Below are 21,270 nucleotides of genomic sequence, written 5' to 3' on the forward strand. Positions count from 1 at the left end.
GGTTTTTTCTGCCTTCATAGAATTACAGTCACAGAAATTTTCAGCCCTTAACCCAGCTCTGCAAAGTCCAGCACTAAACCATGTCTCCAGGCAACACATCTACAAGACTTAAATACCTTCAGGGTTGGTGGCTCTGCCATTTCCCTGGGCAACCTGTTCCAATGCTTGACAACCCTTTCAGGGAAGAAATTTTTCCTAATATCCGTACAATTTCCATACAACTAATGTTGCTTTACTCATAATTTTCAGAACTCCATGAAGGTGATGTTCAAATGCCTGTGGAAGAACTGTGGGAAGGTACTGAGCACAGCAGCAGGGATTCAGAAACACATACGGACCATTCACCTTGGGTAAGACAGCAGTCTTTTTGGGAGTCTAAAGGATTTCATATAGATGAGGAGCAATTTCCCTTGGCTGGAGACATGAACTGGATTGTCCTTGGCTTCTCTGTCTCATATCCCTATGTTTGTAAGAAAATTGTGGAATAGTGTTTCAAGGTGAATGAGCACTTACTCCAACAGCAAGGCACTTTCCTGAAATTCTGGCAATTTTGCTAGAAGGTCAAATGGAGCTCAAGGTCACACTGCACTTCCCTGTCAGCTGCACAGCTCAGTGCCATTACATCAGTATGTGCTGTCTGCACATCACATCTGGGATGACACTTTGTGGTAGACAGGTTCATGGATACTTCTCAGCTTTGTTTCACATCAGGTCAGGTGCTTGTGCCAGTTCTGAGTTGAATTAATGCCAAAAGAAATGGTAATGCCAAAAAACCCACCAGAACCACAAACCACGTAAGAAACATAAAAATAAAAGGAAACTGAGCTGTATGTTGTCATGGTTTAACCCAGTCAGCAGCTAAGTATCACAAAGCTGTTAATTCAGTATCTCCTTCCTTTCCTGGAAGAATCAAAGGAATAGAGAGTAAACCTCATGGGTTGAGACAAGAACAGTTTAATGGCCCAAACAAAATAAAACACTGATAATAATAATAATAAAGATAATAATAATAATAAAGATAATAATAGTAACACTAGTGACTCTAATACATGTAAGGAAAGGGGAGAGAGAAACAAAACTGAAGAGAAATGAGTGATGTGCATTACAGTTTCTCACCACCTGCTGACCAATGCCCAGCCTGTACCCAAGTAGCGATCAGCACCTCCCAGCCAACTCCCTCCAGTGTATTTACTGAACATGACATCCTATGATATGGAATATCTCTTTGTCCTGGCCATGCTTCCTCCCAGCTTGTGGTGCCCTTGCTCACTGGCAGAGTGTGGGAAACTAAAAAGTCCTTGATTTAGAGTAAGCACTGCTCAGTATCAGCTAAAACATCCGTGTGTTATCACACTCTTTTCATCCTAAATACAAAAGATATCTCTCTGTCGGCTACTTGGAAGAAAATTAACTCCAGCCCAGACAAAACCAGGACACACATGTATGTTACTTGGACTAGAAGGAAAAGTAAATTAATCTTTTAGGACACAAGTTTGTTTCAGAGCTTTAGTTTGCAACTGAACTCTCCTGTGCAATTCACTGAGTGATGAACCTGTCTCATTTATAATTACAGTGGGGACTCATGGTCATCATCTGAAAATTTATCTCTGTTCTGTAGGTCTGTGTTACCCACAGCTTAAAATTTAAAGCCTCCACAAGAAAGATCTAGAGCTCAGGATGGTCTTGAAGAGGTCAGCAATTACTGTTGGGCTTAAGAGTAAGGCTGTGGGAAGCAGAGAAAATCTCTCTCAAAATGCAGTTAGGAATGTTGATTTCTGCTTTATATTATGGGGACATCCTCTTTGTGGTACGAGAGAGGGAGAAGTAAATAGCAAAACCTTTCTGGAGTTCAAACCTTTTCTGGAAAGAGTAGTTTTGGTGAGTGACTGGCTGCATTCTGATGGATAGTACTTCTGGTAGAGCTGGACCTATGTTCTCTCAAAAAGTTCTGGTTTGGACTTCAGGATAATGTGTAGTCTGCTGGGAATTACTGCTTTGACTGCATTGTTTTACTGTTAGTATTTACACTCAAATGCACATCAGATTAAACTTTCAGGCAATTAAACTCCTACATGCCCTCCTTCAATAAGTCTGCTTCTGGAGAGCAGGACCAGGAAGTCCTGGCTGTGGCAAGCCAGCCCATAGGAGTGCTTTCTCTATGTCTGAGTGAGTTGCATGGTGAGACTGTTTTCTAGCAAATTCTTCCGTTATGTTACAGAAAGTTAAGGTGAATGGCAGCCGTAACTATATTTTGTATAATTAAGTAACTTTGGATAAGATTGCATATTGTTTGCTGTAACATGAGCGAAGTATATCTTGCCTGTGTCTATTATTATCATTGCTGTAACTTTTGAAGACAGAGTGCGTTGAGATTCTTGTTAACTTTACAATAGTTTCCAATGAGAAGCTGGTACTTGATCTGAAGGAGTCAAACATCTACTCCAAGGTTAAAGAATTTGTCAAGAATAACACGGAGGGGGGCAAAAAGTAATTCCTACTTCTTTTCCCTTCAGATTTGATGATTTTCCTCTTCCCCTTAACCTGCAGTCAGAATGCAAATAAAGTAGGAAGGGTTGAAAGTGCAAATATTAATTTGTTTGCAATGTGAATATATTCGCTCATGATTCTAGAATTTAAAATTTACCTTGGGGTTCTTGCTTTCAATCAATTCTTCTTTCTCTTGATACAGACGTGTAGGAGAGTCTGATTACAGTGACGGAGAGGAGGATTTTTACTATACAGAAATCAGGCTCAACACGGACTCAGTAGCTGATGGCTTAAGCAGTCTTTCCCCAGTCTCTCCATCTTTAGCATCTCCTCCTTCCTTTCCCACCCAAGAAGCAATCCGTCCTGAAACTTCCTGTGCCAAAACCGAGACTAAATTGATGACACCTCTGAGCCGCTCAGCTCCTACCAACCTCTACCTCGTACACACGGACCATGCTTATCAGGTAACACCAGCGGTATGAGCTCCAGTGATTACACTAGTGTCACTAATGTGTAAAGAAATGTCACATCACAATGTTTGGGTTTTAATGGACTGAAAGGTTTTCAGAGCAGTCAAAGGCATTTTTTAAATTTTGTCTGAGATGTGTTCTTCTAAGCTCATTGTTTCTTTGTTTGTTTATGTGCCCACCACAGCTGGTGGATTTGGGGGTACTATTTATCCAGCCACACATAGGTGCATACTTCAGATTGAGAAGAGTTGATCTGTCAACACTGGCTACATCAATTCAATTTTAACTGACCTTAAGGAGAACCCAAGGTGATGTGCTCAGGTTTCCTGCATTGTAAAATTTCCCATCCAGTCAGCCAGATCCCTCCTAGAGTCTTCATTTCAGCTCTGTTTTTATTAAACAAGTACAAGCTCTGCTTGAAGTGTCAAGTACCCAGAGGATGCCAGGAACAATTAATTTCCTCTTTTTGTACAGTGTGAGATATCAATTTGCAGTTATGAAGTAGAGCAAGAAGAATGAAAAAGCAAATATGGTATCTTCCTACTTTTGGAGGTGATGCTTTTCAAATGGCAGAAACTGCCGTCCTAAAACATTCCACCTAAGTTTGGACAGAAAGCATGAATTATAAAACTGCACTAAAACTTGACATGTTTTGGTCTGGATACCATAAGAGAAAAGAGGAATAGAGGCTTTGAAGTAGTGTGGTCCATGACCTGCATGTGCACTGGAGAACTGAACTCTGTTAAATTTATCAGATGCAATAACTATGATAAATAGCATTGTGCAGATAAAACTTTTGTGGTGTGTTTGGAGCACACCTACTAAAAGGTTAGAGGGAGCTCTAGAGAATTCACAGGCTTGTTTTAGAATTTTGTGCATGTTGAAAAGCATGAGTGGGAGCTTGGTATTGCAGGTGGAAGCTGCATCAGGTAGCATGCCAACCTGGGGGCTGATGAAACCAGCAAGAGAAAGACTTGCTTCCCAGTGTAGCTTAAGCCCTGCCTCAGAGAGTGAGGCAACAAGTCTAGGCTGATGACAAGTTTTGCTTCATTTGGGATTTGTTTGGAGACCCACTCAACCCTTTTTTACAAGCAGCCTCTGAGTAAAGCACTTGCCTAAGGAAAACCTAATTCAAGTGTGTAAAGTCCTTGAATTGGATTTGAATTGATGTATTCTATGACACAAGACTACAAGTGCCTGAGCCCCGTGGGCTTTTCAGGTTATTCTGGATTCAATGCTTAATTTCATCAGTGAGGAGTGACACAGTCCACACTGTTCACAGCTTGCTAATTGGAAGCAGGAGGCAGGGTCCCTGCTCAGGCATTCTGGCTCTTCTGGCAAAGGAAGCAGCTTCTGTAGAGAAGGTCAGTGGCATCCTCTGCCAAGATCCCTTCAGCCCTGAAGGAAAGGCCAGGAGGCAGAGTGGAGGTTCAGCTCTCACCAGCCAGAGTACAAAGTGGAGATTACTTCATTGGGAACAGCTCAAAGAACTTGGAAAAGGGAGGCTGAATATTGTTCATCACAGGATTCCTGTTTTAAAAAAAGGGGGAAAACTATAGAACCCAAAGCTCAGTCACAAGAATCCTAAAGAGATCTGTTAACTGCCATTTCCTCTAAGACTGGAAAACATCAAATAGACTATTTGTAGTGAGAAGGATATGAGGAAAGTGAGAAAAGTCCTGATGCTCTTCCCTGACCCAGTCCTATGGGTGAGGAATGATTTAGAAGAATAATTGAAGAAATTCTGGAAAGTACAGCAGTTGAGGCAAACTGCACTGGGAGAAGCCCAGAGAAAGATGATGCTAGAACAAGGAAGCAAAAGAACAAATCCCTCTGGATTCAAGGAGAGCATTTGATCTTAAAACATATAGGCAGTATTTGTCAAGCAAGAGATTAAATTTAGTGTGGGAGAAGGAGCTGGAAAGTCACAGAGAACAGCAGTGAGTTATTTTGAAAGGGCCTTTGAATGTCATTAGTGGAGTTAAATGAAAAGCAGTTCTTGGCCCTGATCTCACTTTCATTAAATGATTTTGGTAATACACAAATACTATAATAAACCTCACTGATAACAAACTTGGGAGACATCAGCAGTAAGGGAGTTATAGATCAGGCTTATGTGACTGGATGATCTTAAGAATAATAGGGTTTAGATGCAGTTTAATGTCAGAACAAGCAAAGTCCTGCATCTAAGGAACTAATGAGATTTTTCTGCTATAAACTAGGGTAGTTAGAAAATTATGTAAGAGGGAAATCTATGTTCATTAATCAAGCACAGAATGACCGTGAGCCAACAACAACAGAGCTGTGAAGGGGGAAAAATAGTTGTCAGCTCTCTTGGATAAGAAATACCTAGGAGAAATTAAAATACAGGAGGTTTTATTGCCGTTATACAAGACCCCCATATGACTTCAGCTGAAATCCTGTGTTAGAGTTCTGGTCAGCCAAATTTGATGTGATGGGCTCCAACCAGAAGTAGAAAGACCACAAAGAGAACATGGGCAACCTCCCTAGCCCTGGCACTGATACCTCAGGCAAAGCAAGGGATGAGAAGAGGATGGAATTGCTGCCTGGGAAGAAAGTGAAGGGACAAGAATGAGAGAGGAAGAGGATGAGCACGCGCTATTTCAGAAATAAGGGTGATATTGGCAAATAAATAAAATTTTTAAAAAATTATTCATTAATATATTTTGATTGACAGTTAGATGGAGGTCTTTAAGCAAATTGAGGTTGGGGAAAAGAAATTCTTCGGTTGGTTGTAATGGTATAGTTGCTTACCATATGGAAGAGATTGACTAAAATGTTAGCCTGAAAAAGCTTGATGAGCAAAGATGCACATCTGGGAAACGTGAACAAGATGATGGACTATCTAAGTGTGATCATGTCTGAGGTAGATATTTAGGCACTGAGAAAAAGGAATTGAGCACTATGGTATTTTAGGGAGCTGCAGATTGCGTCAGTTTTAAACTTCATGTTTCAAAGCTATTGCGTGTACGTGTTAAATTTCACTACAGAGGAACTACAGGCAGACTCTTTCAGCTGCTGAAATAAGACCCATCCAGGTCTTATTCAAGTACCTGAGAAGGTTGCTGTGCTGCCTCACTGCTCATCCAGCTCTCCCCATTTCTTTTTGTCTGGAGCTCTGTGGCCATTCACTCCTTCCTATTTGAACAGGGTTCTGATGAAGAACTGCTGGTACCATCTGAAGTTGCCAAGTTGTTCCTGATGCCTTTCAGAGAGGTTCTTATATTTTATGGAGCTCAGTCGATGTTTGCTCTATGTGTTTTATGTGGATTCTCTTGGAGCTGTCAGCAGCTTGGCAGCCCACAAGCATTGTGGGCTGCAGTTCCATTGCACAAGCATTGCTGCTGTACACAGAGGCATCTGGTGGTCTCACCTTCCTTTTCCTGGAAAAGGTCTAGGGGATTGCTTCAGCCCTTGTTTACTTGGAAGGTTGTCTTTAATCAGGCCTATCAGGTTGTAGTTGGTCATCACTTCTCTCTGCCTGGTGGCTCAAGGAGGCACTCTCTTCCTGAAGCAGAGACAATTCCAGCAGCCCCAGACAACAAGCACTGCTTAAATAAGTGTATTCTGTTACTGTCATGTACAGTCAACTGAAAGGCAGAAGTGAAAACTCATTTTAGCAAATTCTTTGTAAGTTTAAACCAAGGAGGCTTTTTTTGTGGTGACAGCTTGAAATTCAAGGGTCAAAGTGAGCCTTTGTTCATGCTGGCTGCTCGTGTTCCTGCTAGGCAGGGTAGCTGCACAACTATGAATTTCATGATTCTGAAAATTAAATGGGATTCAAAAAAAGGCAGGGAAGAATTAATGGAAACTCATAACTCAGTGAGAAAACCAAAGGAAAGGCACAAGATGAAAAATGCTCAACAGTCTAAGATCAGGTTATTGCACTAGCACCCCAGGGCAACATTGGGTATTGCAGCCTGGATGGGAAGAACATAGGAGTTCAAGGAGCCCAGGAGTCCTTCAAATACTTGCTTTAGTTTAGTATTTCAAGAGCTGTTTTTTGAATCCAAAGGATGATTTACAGCTCCTTGTTTTTAACAGGAAAAACTGTTTTAATTGGGATGACTTTTAACATTTGTCTGATAAATGAGAAATGGCCAACAGTTGCTGTTAATTGCTTCTTTCCAAAAAGCCTTGCTATTCACACTAAAACTATGTAAAACAACTGCCATGAGTTTAAGTATGGCCTTGTTTATCACTGTGGAACAGGTGATCAGTAGTTTTGGCTTCTTGCTGGCATTGTTTTAATAGTTACTTGTATGTGACGTTTGATTTTGTCTCTTTTTTTAACAGATCGAGCTCTTAAGGGTTTTCCATGGATTCTTTTGAGAGCAATCATCTTTCTCTAAACAAGATTTAGGAACAGTGGTTTATGTCTTACTCTGTCCCTTCCTTATTAGCTTATCCATGATTATCCCTCTCACAAGAGTAAAATGCTTATCACCATAGAGTTTTTTTATACCTTGGAAAATCTCTCACTGATTTACCATTTCAAGGTATGAAAGATCCTTTGAAATGCTTCGGAAGGGGAATGGTTCTTCTTGCTGGAATAATACTTTCTTTCCACACAGGCCACTCCTCCGGTGAACATTCCAGGGTCAGCAAAATTCACTCCCAATGGCAGTAGCTTTAGCATCTCTTGGCAGTCGCCTCCAGTAACCTTCACCGGCATTCCAGTAAGTGCACATCAAAAAAGGAAAGGGGATAAAAAAGGTTTTTTTGATCTTTTTCCTTTGTTTCACAGTGTGTAAGTATGGAAGTAAGTGTGACAAATGCCAAAGAGAGACAAACATGTGCTTGAGTTTGCCGGTATGGCTGTTTTTAACACCTTTGTAACTCTTTTTATCAGTGCAGTTAGGTTATTTTTGCATCAGTGTCTACAAGCAGACAATTGAATCTATAGTATCTATAGTATATGTCTTTTTAACTATGTGCTTACAAAAGAACATTGTGGTAGGCGCAGAGCCTGACACTGTGTGCTTCTTTTTGTGCCACTAAATGATTTCTTAAAAAATTAGATGGAAAATCAGCCTGGTGATGGTTATGCTAACAGGCCACTTGGATTCAGGCAGTGGGGCAGTTACCTAAATGGACTCTGAAGATGAAGCATTTTTGAAGGGCAACTGAAAGAAACAATAAAATGAAATGCAAAATCCCATTTTAGGAGGCTACAAGTATGCAGCCCCTACTGATAGCCGGAAAATGTTGTTTTATACAGAAAATGTGTTCAATATCTATTGCATTTTGTTACTAATACATATTGCAGTTTGACAGCTTTTTAATGAGGATGTATTAGATGGATATTCAAACACTGACCCTTTCTTCAAAAAAGCTGGTGTACAAGGCCTAATCCTATGAACATTGATGCTAAAATCCTAAGGGATCAACAGGACTGCAGAAATGTGATATTAGCTTAAAAACAGAATTGCAGTGATTCTAAACGTACCGCAGTGTAGGTGTGGTGCTGTGGAGGGAATGAAAAACCTTTAGGAAGAGTTGCAAGGGATTCGCCTTGTAGTGTCTGGTGTGGGGACTGCTGAAAGTAAATGCAAATCGCTGTTTATGAGTAATGGGAAATCTTCTCTATGATGAATATAAATAAATATTAATGAAAAGTATCCTTATTTTATTGGAAAGCACTGTTTTCATGATAAATTGATGTTCTCTAATCATAAACCTTTTTGATATCATAACATCTCTTTTAATATTACACTTTATGAATTTTTGAATTTTTAAAGTGTGTTATATAAGGCACATTGCTTATCCAGAGAACCATATAGCTTTTTTTTCTCCTGACAGTGAATATTAGACAAGGCGATAAGAGATACTATTTCCCTCCCTTCTCTTCACCAAGTGAATCTCCAAAGCTTCTTACTGTCAACCTTTGGCAAATCTTGGAGATTTTCTGCAGAGGCTGTGGCATCCTGCGGAGCTGATAAAAATGAAAGTGACTGAATCAATTACACTCCACTCTGCCAATGAATATTTATTAAATTCCATCAAGGAACAACTAACAGTGAAAGACATCATGCTGGCAGCAATTTCAACAAGAGTGCCTTGACAGAGTGTGCTATCCGGAAAGTTCCCTGAGAATTTGATTTCCCAACAATGGGGTTGATACGGAGTAATTATGAAACTGGCTCCTTTTGTGGAGTAGCAGAAACTGGTGCCAGGAGTGTTGGGAATCTAAAAATGCAATTAGTCACATTGTAAATCAGACATTTAAGAGGACAGGATTAGACATGTATGCATCGAGTTTACTTGTTCTGGCAACAACGCTGATCTGTGGCTGTAGAGTAGAGAGTTCTCAATAGAATTTAAGAAATGCTAAATCACTTTCTGAGAATTTGATGGAGATGGCAATGATATAAGTACAATTTGAAAGTAATCCCAATACAAAAACCTGGGGAGGCAGTGATGCAGAATTATAAACTGCTCAGGGAACCATGTGAGCTGCCATTATAGCTCTAACAATATTTATTAGGCTGTTTAACAAAGAAAAAATAATAATAAGAAAAAAATCTTCCAGGTTTGCACACATTTGACTACTTTGTCATCAGTATGATCATTTATGAATTACAAAGGCTTGCCTGCAGTGAAAAATTATGTGCAGTAAGTGAGGATGCAAATGCAAATTTATGTTAAATACCAGTGTGTTAAATTCAAGTTTTATTTCTGTTTCAAAGTAAATTAGATATTGCTTTACAAAATCAGGGGTCCGGCAGTTCCCACCCTGACACCGAGTGTAAGTACGTCACCCACATTCAGACTTTCTCCTCTGATGGGGTTTGTGTAAGGCCAGACTGTGACAGAGCCAGCATAACAAACTCATGCAATTGTGACATACATGGTCCCTGACATGAGACACAAATCTATAGCATCCAAGGGAACCTCAGAGAGTAAGTCCAAGTCATTTCTTTTTGCCTGACCCTTTTATTTAAGCAAGCAGTTTTCTAAAATGGCTTTGGAATACTTTTGTGGCCTGGACAAACCATTGAGCAGGAAAAGATTAGGTACAGGTTTGAAAAAGTGCGTAGGTCTGCACATTTTCTATATAGTCTCCTTTCATGTTTATTTTTTGACACATACTGTAGTGTTTCCCCCTTTCATTCCTGTGGACAGTGAATTTCAATGACACTGAGCACTTCCTGCTTTCTGTCCTGGGAACTGGGATGTTCAAACACCATGAGTTGCATTAAGTTCTTGTTTTCAGAAAGTCTTTAGCAGAGCAGCACTGAAAGCCCTTTATGAATATGGGTGTACTTATCAGCAAGTAACTGAGCACCTCCAAACAGCCCATATGTGCTGCTGGATCAGTTGGGCTCAGTATGTGGCTGCTCTAGGCTCAGGAGTATACACAAGATCTAAACACAGGCATTTATTTAGACATCTTATAGTCAAAAGGGAGGAGAAGTGGCCAAGGTCACTTGGTCTCTTCATCCTGGGGAAAAGGAGACTGAGGAGAGACCTCATTGCAATGTGCAACTTCCTCGTTAGGGGAGGTGAAGGGGCAAGTACTGATCTCTGGTCTATGGTGACCAGGGACAGGACCCAAGGGAATGGCCTGAAGTTGTGTCAGAGGAGGTTTAATTGAGATACAAGAAAAAGGTTCTTCCCCCAGAGGGTGGTTGGACACTGGAACAGGCTTCCCAGGGAAGTGGTCACAGCACCAAGCCTGGCAGAGTTGAAGAAGTGTTTGGGCAATGCTGTGAGGTACACAAATTTGGGGGTGTCCTGTGCAGGGCCAGGAGTTGGACTCAATGATCCTTGTGGGTCCCTTCCAACTCAGGTTATTCTGTGGTTCTGTAATTAGGGGAACCTCCAAAGCCCTTTGTGCTCTGAATCATGCATAGGTTAGATTCCAAGGCAGATGAGAAATACACTTTTTCATACCATTTTTCTGAGATAACTTTTCAGGTGAAAAGTTGTATATTGGAACAGTTATGAGCCATTGTGAGGTGTTATTCTCTGCATGAAGCTGAAAGGACAGACTGTTCTACCAACTGAGGTTGAATTAGGAGAGTAAATCAGCCACACCCTAGGGATGCATGAGGAGTATGAATTAAACGATGCAAATGGATGAGCCTTGGTGAAGTCCATATCTTGATACTGGAGGACTTAACATAATGACCATGTACTTCTGCTTTTATGTTATGTAGGGTAAAAGTCTTCCTGAATGTCAGTATGGTCTCCACCGTCTGATACTGTGGAGATCTGCCTGCTCATAAGACCCAAAAAGGTTGAACAGACAAGATCTTTGATAATCTGATGTTTACAGATCACAAATCTTCTCTGTAACCACAGTTTTCCCCCCAGGAGCTGTAACTGGAAACTCCAGGTCCTTGCTTCAAACAAACAGCGTTATTTTACTCTGCATTAGGCAGAGCTTTAGACATGAAAAGCCTCCAAGGGCATGGATTGCCTTCTCAGGGTTTGCTCTTAATCTGCTCTTAGTGCTCCCTACAGAAGGGGGCTGTCTGATATTGCTTAGACTTGCCGCAAAGCCTGTCAAAATACACTAACACTCAGCTTCAGTGCTGTGTGGCTGCCTTCGTGTGCCAGTCTGTGGAACCCTAGTGCAGAGACCCTCTCAGGAGAATGCGAGGGAGGAGTCTGCACATTGCATTAGTGCTCCAGCCTGATCTCTATTTGGAAGTAAGCAAGATAATTGGTATAACATAGGAGGCCATCCAAGTACTCTTCTGTTCAATGACAAGCAGGTAATATATTGAGTGTTAGTTACTAGTGGTAGACATATAATAATTTCTGGTTTTTAAAACGTTTATGAACCCTAGCACGATGACTGGAAATCTCTGGTTACTGGTGGTGACTGTGAAACTGTACAGTGTCTGATGAATGCCAAATACTACAAAAGTGCTATTGCTTTGCATTTTATCTTCAGTATTTGAATCATTCTTAAGTAAAACAAGGAAAGTGGTTGATAAAAATTTGGAAAAAAATAGCTGAGAACAAACTGCCTTTAGTATTCAGGAGGGACAGAACAAAAGGAGCTAGTGTGGTCTTTGGATGTACAAAATATGGTAAGCTGGCAGAGAGAGAAGTTTCTTCCAAGTTTTTCAGGTATATTTTGTATATCAGTAATGGTCTAAGTTTGCTCAGAGTGTGAGCCACATATGCAGGTAAATCAAAAGTTTCTCTTGCTACTAGCCAAGAATAAAAGTTGAAAGAGTGTCTGCACTCTATTACAAGCATTAGATTTTTGCTACTATGGAGTAGCTTAAAAATAGACTTTGTATCAGAAATCAAAGGACATACAGTAATTCTCTTCAAGTGAGGTCAGTCAGTTCCCTCTCTTCCAGATATTGTAAAACTTCAAAAGGGCAGGAGGGAAAAGTCATAGCAGTGCAGAGAACTATGACCATATCTGCAGTTCCTGGCAGCAGGAGGCTGACTGTGCACTAGATGCCCAAATGAAGCTTGCTACATTCAATAAACAATAAAAAAAATGAGTGTTCAGATTTTTTTCTGGTATTTTAGATGTAAAGTGGTCATGGCCTTCACACAGGAGCAAAATAAGGCCATAGTAAAACAATTTAGGTACTATTTAAGGCCAAGCTTTATGCCATGTGATCACTTGAATGAAGTTGCCAAGCCCCATGCTCATGTAGGAGAGTTCTTTGGAAAATTCCAGAAGACCAAACTACACCCTTCCCTTGGAAACATTCACAAAGAAGACACCTGCTGAGAAGGTTTACTGTGCGGAGTGGGGAGATACGTCTTGTTAGCAACTTTGATCAGAAGGGCTGCATTGCACTCCCTGCCTGTTAAACCTTGAGGGGCCCCTCTGTAAGTGCTCTTCAGCTAACCTTCTTTTCCAAGGGTGTCTCTCCACAAAGAGTGCCAAGTGACAGAAGCAACAAGTGAAAACCCTTTATTTTATAGGAGATTATTGGTATTGATCTCAGCACAGGACAGAGTATATTTTTCCAGTTATTTTGTTTAAATTGGAGAAAGTTTTCCTAAGAGCTATTCAGAGTTTTAAAATAAGAATAAATGTGTTTCTTGTCTTTCCCAAAACCTGCAGTGGTGCTGATCTGTATTTTGGGTTGCTCTTGGAGGATGGCTGGAAATACAGGGAAACAAAGAGAAGCTAGTGTAATGTACCTAATGCTAAATAGACTTATAGCTTAATTACATTTGTATGTTATATAATCACCTTTCCTGGTTATCCTTGCCACCATGCAGCATAATTTGCATTTTCTGGGAAAAAAGTATTTATACTGCATTCATATGTGTATGTTCTTTGTAAGCAGCTTTTTTGTCTGTATTGACAGGTCTCACCAACCCATAATCGTCCTGCAGGGAGTGGAGAGCAGAAACAGTCCCACACAGTTCTTGCATCACCGCCTAGAGTAGCATTTGGCTTGAGGTATGGGACCATGACCTCCCGCTGACACTACAGCCTCACAACCTGGAGGGCATTCAGTAAATAAGTTGTCAGTGGCCAGAGAAACAGAAAAGCCCACCACCAACCCTGACTGCACTTGTCAGGCAGGTTCTTGCTAGAGCTCTTCAAAGCTCTTCAGAACCTATTTTTCTTTTCACTACCATCAAAGGTAAAGTTCAGCTGCACTGTCTGACTTTGCATTTTTCCCTGAAAGGCTGGACTGTCTTACGTGTTTATCACCATTCAGTCAGAATGGTATTTGGCTTTGACTGAATGATAAGAAACCTTGTCTTACAATAAATTCAATAAAGGCAAAGCTTTTTATGCCATGTCTTCCTAGACATAAGCTGCATTCATTACCATTATATCTAACTGATACTTGACCAGAATCTACTTTTAAAGTGTTCAAAAAGTTAGGTTAAAAAATCAGACTGTAATGCTAAATTTCTTACAGTAAAGAAACTCCTAACTTGAGACAAAAAGAAGATTTCATGCTTTTCATTTTCTTCATGACTCTCAGATCATTGCATATGCTACAAAACAAACTTGGGATCTTCCCAACTCATGGATTATGCCCATTAAATAATGTTTAGTCATCAGAAAGTGTGTGGGTATGCAGGAGAGGAATCCCATGTGTGCAACACATAAAACACGTATTAAACAGTTCTGTTGGTAGAGTTACTTTATTTAAAGATGCCAGGACAGATGGCATTGCAGTAGTGAACATTGTATTGTTTGGTGAGGCGTTGCTCCTCAGGTTTGCTGTCTTGCTGTGTGTTGAGTGAAAGAAATCCATTTTAACAGTTACTTGGATCATTTTTTAAACTTGTGGTCTTTTGAGAGTGGTTGTAAGATGGAAAACGGCACACTGGTTACAGCTTTAAAAGCAGGTGCTGCCCACCTTGCTGGCTTTGACGACCACAGAGAAGGTGTATACAAGAATGTGCTGTAAGTGAGAGCAAGGGTTAAAACTTCCCACACACTTTGTTGTTTTTCAGCCAATGAGCTCAGAGCAAACTGCAGGAAGGACCAGCAAGGTTAGGAGCTGGTATCTTTTCTCTGCCTTGGCATAGCTGATACCTGCTGGTGGTCAAGGTCTGCTGCTCTGAGCTATTCCAAATATTTTTACCACAGCTCTGCAGCACTTTAGGCTGACATGGCCTACCTAGGCTGTATTGTGGAACAGCTGGGACTGCCCATTACAGCTTGGCATTTCATTAAAGCATAATTTACTAAGTCTAGGTTTGGTTTCTGGCTAAAGTCAGGGCTGTATGTTCCTGGGATCATCCCAGGAGCAGAGGAGCAGGCTCAGCAGGTGCTGCAGAAGCCATGGAAGCCGGGCAAGGAGAAGGCCTGGTTCCTGACAGTGGTGGAGTCATGGCCATACATGTGTCTGTCTCTTCATCAGCTCCCAGCTGGAATAAAAACAGCCCAAATCCTGTGGAAGGCCGTGGGTTCTCTGCCTCCTGCACTCCATTGAGTTTGTTGTCTTGGTCTTAGGGTGAAAAGCTGAACTACTAAAGCATCTCGTTAACGAGCTTCCCTTTCTCTCTGACAGGAAGCCTAGAGGGGAGGGGAAAAAGTGTCGGAAGGTCTATGGGATGGAGAACAGAGATATGTGGTGCACTGCCTGCCGATGGAAGAAGGCCTGCCAAAGGTTCATCGACTAACGATTGAAATTATGCAGAGGATTTGGGGAGGGGGAGGACAACAGCAGAAGCAGATTGCTGCAGCTGCGCTGTATCACTTCCCATTTCCCCCTCCAGTGATGTGGTGTTGGGGGTTTTGGTTTTTTGGGGTGGTTTTTTTTGTTGTTGTTGTTTTTTTTTTTTTAAGAGCTTTGTATTTCAAAATGAAGCACTTGTAGCCAAGGAGAAGCACTAATTAAAACCTGTGTGGAGCAATAGAGCAAAAAAAAAACCAAGCAAAACCAAGACCACACAACAAAATCTGTCTCAGTAAGTGTGGAAACCAGAGCAGCTATTAGTGTTCTTCTGTAAAAGAAAGGAAAAAGTTAATTATTTTGCTAATTCTGTGAGCTGCTTGCTCCCTAGGATCATTTTTAACCATTTCAGTCTTTCTGCTGTGAACATCTGTATTTGCTAAACTGAACAATTTTTCTTTTCCTGAAACGAAGATACTTTTTTGAAAGCTTTCTAATAAACACTTCAGAGTCATATAAGCTACAGTTTTCTCAACAAAAGCTGTACTAAGACTGGAGACTGCTAATAATTCTCCTCATACAAATGATCGTGATTATATTTTTGAAAAGGGCATGTGGGGAGGAGTTGGGATTTTCGTTTGTTTGTTTATAGGAGGAAAGCAAAGCCGATTTTGCAAGAAGGACAGGCAGCACTCCTGGAAGATTTTTAAAAGAGGCACAGACCAGTGGAGTGGAACAAAGTAATTTAAGTACCAAATTGGATTTTGATCCTCTAGAGGAAGAAAAGCAGCAATGGCAAGTCACCAGCAGATACTGTCATAAGAAGTCTGAGGGACGAAATATGGTGATGCTTGATTGAAACCCACAAGAACATAAGGGGGTCCAGTAGCTTTTCTTATTACTCTCCCCTTTCTGAGAGGGGGTTGAACAGTTGGACCAGCACAGGTGTAGCTGCACGAGTCCTCTGAAGAACTGGTAAATGCAGCCACTAGGATTATAGGTAATACCTAATTCAGGGACACGATCCAGCTCAGCAGTTCTGCTTTTGCTTCCTTTTCTCTTATTTCAGAGATTGTTAAGATAATGGTTCATTCAGCTTTTTCTTTTAAAGCAACTAAGATTCATTTGATGCAAAGAATTGGCAAAGAAAATACCCTCTTTCCACAACATCACCTCAGAAAAAGAAGTACAGCAGCAAAGGAGCAACATATTTATGGCAAAAGATAATTTCTTAACTCATTTTGATACATAAATTAACGAGTTTCTCTATTTGCAGTACTTGGATTGATTTGGGTATCTCAGTTTCTCTATCCCTTAGGAAGTATACACTGGAATGCGGCAACCTGGTGTTCTGTGTCCACTTGTATCAAATTACTGTTAATTAATGATTATTTCAATGCAAAAATAAAGGAAGGATTTACTAGGAAGTGAATGTATATGGCGAAATAATACTTGCCTGTTAAAGAAAACAAGACCCCTTAAAAAAATCAAAAGACACAGAAGCAAAACTTTGCCTATTAATAGAGGCATAAAGGGCCACAAATGCCTGGGTTATTGTTTTTCATAACATTTGAACCAATTGAAATTAGAGCAAGTCTTCTTCTACTTTTTTTTTTTAAATTGTTTAATATGGTTCATTCTCATAAGAAGACTTCTAAGTATCTAAACAACTTTCTAAAATTTGGTCCTAAGTTCACTTGATAGCGTTTTTAAGTGTGCAGTGTTGCTTGTGTCTGTGTAAAAGCACAAAATAACAATGCAGTTGTTTGGAATATACACTGTGGATTCCATAGGGTAGCAATGAAAAGAAGAATCCATAATAGGAGCTACTGAAGGTTAACATTTGATTTTCTGTGAACGAGTTAATTGGGCAATCAGGTGCCTAATTTGAGCGTGCTATTTCTGCAGTTATTTACAAATCGTGTAATTTACATGCACAAGTGGCAAGATACGCTTGCATGCATGCAATTACTTGATTTTTTTGCCCAATTGTGTTCTCTAAGTCACAAAAAAAAACAGACTCTGAAATCCAGTAAGACCCTGAGATATATACACATATGGGTGTGTATGAGTATTTTTGTATGTATGTGTTTATATACATGTAAAACTATATATATTATATCGTTTTATATGTGTATATAAAATCTGAAATTAACGGGGAAGAGAAGGACTGGTTTTTTTACAGACAGAAAAAAAAGACACTAAAATGGTCAGTGGATATACATAGACACTGTATTATCTTCTTTCCTCTTAGTAAAACATGGATTTTCTTTACATATTGTATTTTTTCAATTTCCACAGTAAAATACCTCATAGTAATTCATAGACATTTCATCTTCAAACACTGGGCTTGCTGATGGTGTACTTACTTCGATAGAACTTTAAAAATTTGGGACTTTCCCAAGATATTCCTGCCAATTTGTTCCCCACCTCCCATTTTAAAAGCACTTCAAGACTATAAAGCATTCCATAATTCAATGGTTGTTGGACTAACAATATTTGGCTAAATATTTGTTGTTCACCTCCTTTTTGCTTTGGAGGATTTTTTTTTTAAATAATGTATCAGACTGTATCTTGTTTCTATAATGTCATGGCATTGAGAGCACCTTTCCCAAGGGCACTTTACTAATCATTGTAATAAGATTATTCTTTATAAATTTGTGCACAGAAGAATGGTTTTGTTGCCAGACCAGAATGCCCTCTGGTACAAATTGGATATGGATTACATAACGGACTAAAGCCACAAACCATCAAAACTGGAGAGAAAGTTGGTGTTAACCAGGCAGGGAACAGAAGGTATTGGTAAATCCTGCCAGGACAAAGCTAAATTAGTGGTATTTTTACACAACCTCTAATTAGTGGTTTATATTAAATCAGTTTTGGATCTCATGGTTGTGACATTCTGATTCATAAGCAGGCCCTTGTCGAGGTACCGTGTCTGAAGCAAGGCCAGCGATAGCGCGTCAGCCCGGCCGCCTGGCCGCACGCGTTCCGGATCACTTTGTGCTCTCAGCTCCAGTTTACTCATGTTGCACAAGCAGTTCAGCGCCTGCTGAGATCCCCTTCATGATCCTCACACAGCCAACAAGAACAGGAATGTCAGCTAAGCCTTCCTTCTGCTGGCAGTGCTGATCATAATCTGGAGTAATCGCTTCCGTTTTTCAGTCTCTTGCGTCTGTGTTGCTTTGGGCTCTGTCGCTGTCCTCCTAACACCTGATATAGCTCACACTTCTGCACTGCCAGTCCAAAACAGTCAGATTTCTTTGTTCTCCTGAGGAAGAGCTAGCCTGACCGCTGTGGTCATTTACTGTCATCACTACATGCCAGTTTTTGGTTTCTCTCTGGGAGGTGGGTAGGTCATTGTCTCTGACCCCCCAGAGAAATCAGAAAGAATGTCTTAGTCACATCATGCAGTGTCTATGTGCTACAGGGATTTGGACATGGGTTCATCTATGTCAAGAGCCAGAACTTGATATAAAAATGTAAGGATCTGTTTTATTGTTAATAGTACTGATATTAATAGTTGGTAACAGAAATTGCCAGCATCAGTATCAGAATGTAGATCAACCATACAGATCCCAAATATTTTTCTTTAGGAGTTTCCTTGTTAGAACAAAGCTATTTCCCAATTCCCCATTCACCTCATCCCCCAAAAGATCTGGAAAATGAGCTAATTTTAGAAGTGTGATATTTTAATGGCAATTTTTAATATTGACTGTGCTCCAGCTGCTATTGAACATTAAAACTCAGATCATCTTAGTCATAAAATGGTTTCCACACAAAACAATGTGCCTGATTCTCTAGTGCCTTGCACAAACACAACAGGATATACAAGATGCAAAGTGAGTAAAACAACTTCTGTTCCAATTTGTAAGTTTATACTTCTAACCAATACCAGTCATCACCTAGCATGTACCTGTTAGCAGGTCAGCCCTGTTTGTGTGAATAAGCTGAGCAGAATGCCTGTCTATTGGATTACTTTTCCCAAATCCTTAGCCTGGTATGAATGTCAGCCATCTAATTATCTACTAGTTCCTTGCAGTAACTGGCTATCGCCAATGTCACCATCTTTATTCCTTCTCCCTTTCGTTTTTCTCAATAGTGACTAGATAGGCAGCACAACAGGAGGTAAAGCTTTAGGCAAAAGCTCTTGTAGAACCTGCACAATAGATTCCAGCACCATGCAATGCCCAGGTGTTCTTGGCACTAATTTCATTTTGTCATTCATTCTGATCCAGTACATTGGGATGGTTTATTATTGCTTGCTGTGGCCTGGGATCAGCTAAAATGACCCTGTTGAGAATCCTGGACAATCGCTGTAAGTCCCGCACTGCAAAGTGATTTCTCTCTTCTGCTGCCTGTAAATGTGTTGGAACATGATCTTGGAAGCAGGACATGGAATTAGAGGCTTGCTAGCCATTTGCAGAGATGTTGGAGGTTGCCAGTGAGGCTTCCTTCTATTGGTTCAAAGTTAGAGGCATCTGCTGGAGAAAGTTGTGCTGCACCTTTTCTTAGAAATATTTTGATACAGGAACATTTGTAAAGCCTCATCTTGATCTTATATTTGTATTCTGTTCAATCTTCCTGTGAGGTGGTAGCACTGGAACTGAGAGCAGTATGGAGTTTGGGCTTTACTCTGCGTTTGTCAGGTTTTTCTAGTAGACAACCAGGCAGGTGTAAGGTGTCATAGTGTAGATTTTATTTTAATGTAAGTTCAGCAGAATTTTATGGCACCTATGGAAAATACGTAGAAGGAAGTCATGGGCAGAAATCAAGCTGAGCATTTAAATGTGCTCTTTATCTGCTAGATGGGAGCAGCCTTTCTTTGCATCCATATGGAGCTGGAAAATCTTCAAGATTGCAAACAGCCAATGTACACCGACGCTTGAACTTGCCCACTTGTACTGCTCTTTCCATCTTGGACTACAGTGCTTTCACACTGACCATGCTCTCAGTTCTATCCAAATGCGGGATTTAAGGGGGTGTGTGTCTCCACTTGCAACTATTTGAGCTTATTCCTCAATACAGAAAGCACTCATCACGTTCTTTGTGCTTCACACAGACCATTTGTAACAGCAATGCAGAAAGACCCTGGGAACAGAAATCAGCCTGTTTCTGATGGCACCAGCCAGAACAAAGTACAGGTTGCTCTGGTGTTTGCTCGCACTCACAGCAAGAATTTGTTCAGCTGATGAAATAGAAGAGAATAGATAAATTTAGTAACAAGCTGGTGTTCTGCTGTTTTTTGACACATCTTAGCACCTAGACTGTTTCTCCTTCTGTATTTGAATCTGAATGTGAGATCTCTCATATACCCTTGAGGGAAATAAATTTAGCAATATAAATGCTCTTTCAGCATTAAATCTGAATTCTTTATGTAATTAAAATCTAAAGATGGGCTTGAACATTCTAAAATGTTTGAGTGTTGGTATATACTGTTTGCCAATCCTCTTAAAGATTCAGGTTTGATTCTGGAGTCCTTAACATAGTATGTGATACCCAGCATCAATTAATATATGGTGTATAATGGCAATGGCCAGATAAACAAAAGTTACTAAAATGTTTGTAAAAAGCTGCCTCTGGAAAAGAGGAAAACAGAAAATATTTGAAACAGATTTCCTCAGGGAACGTGAGAGGGCTGTAAAGGCAGGATGCGAGTTCGTTTGAATGGAAGATGTCTAAGAAAATGATTTTTTTTCTATTTTAGAGAAAATGAAAAGAGCAATATGTCACTACTTGAATTATTAAAATTAGAATGAAGCACTAATTGAGGAACATTATCTTACTTAATGCTGTAGCTTAGGAAGTTTCAAATACAAAAAAAAAGCGCTATATAAAAATACAGAAAATTAGCTTAAACCATAACCTAATTATAATGTAAATCTATACATTTGTGTAAATCTTTTCAGGATCTAGTGTAAATATAAGGGCTTCTTGTCTAAAAAGTTGCTTGGTCAAAACATGCTTTGGCTGTAACTGAGTTACTTCTTACCAAATGACTTCAGCAAGCAAAAAAGCAGTATGTCAGCATGATATCCTGGAGAGTTGTGTACTGCACTTTGCAAAGGGCTAGTTCTACATGAAATTAAAATGTCACCACATATTTTTTGTCATATCTGCAAAGGTATCAGCTTCCAAGGTTTTGAATTGGACTGTCTAGGATTTTGAAATTCCAGAGTTTTGCAGATTCTCAATTTTGCTTTATTTTTACACAGAAA

The 21,270-nt window shown here is 40.1% G+C and overlaps 1 protein-coding gene across 1 annotated transcript in view; it reads left to right on the plus strand.

Annotated features, from left to right (window-relative positions):
* ZNF704 (zinc finger protein 704) overlaps window positions 1-15,797 on the plus strand; it is an 87,546-nt gene extending 71,749 nt beyond the window's left edge. The window contains exons 5-9 of the mRNA XM_066179713.1: window positions 250-350; window positions 2,690-2,951; window positions 7,553-7,657; window positions 13,277-13,371; window positions 14,948-15,797. Coding sequence (XP_066035810.1) covers window positions 250-350; window positions 2,690-2,951; window positions 7,553-7,657; window positions 13,277-13,371; window positions 14,948-15,059 — 675 coding nt within the window. The 3' untranslated portion in view covers window positions 15,060-15,797. The remainder of the gene's footprint in view (window positions 1-249; window positions 351-2,689; window positions 2,952-7,552; window positions 7,658-13,276; window positions 13,372-14,947) is intronic.
* Window positions 15,798-21,270: the final 5,473 nt, after the last annotated feature.

The sequence above is a fragment of the Chamaea fasciata genome, unplaced genomic scaffold (assembly GCF_029207755.1).
Source record: "Chamaea fasciata isolate MVZ Bird 193981 ecotype frontalis unplaced genomic scaffold, bChaFas1.0.hap1 SCAF_1, whole genome shotgun sequence".
NCBI lineage: Eukaryota > Metazoa > Chordata > Aves > Passeriformes > Sylviidae > Chamaea > Chamaea fasciata.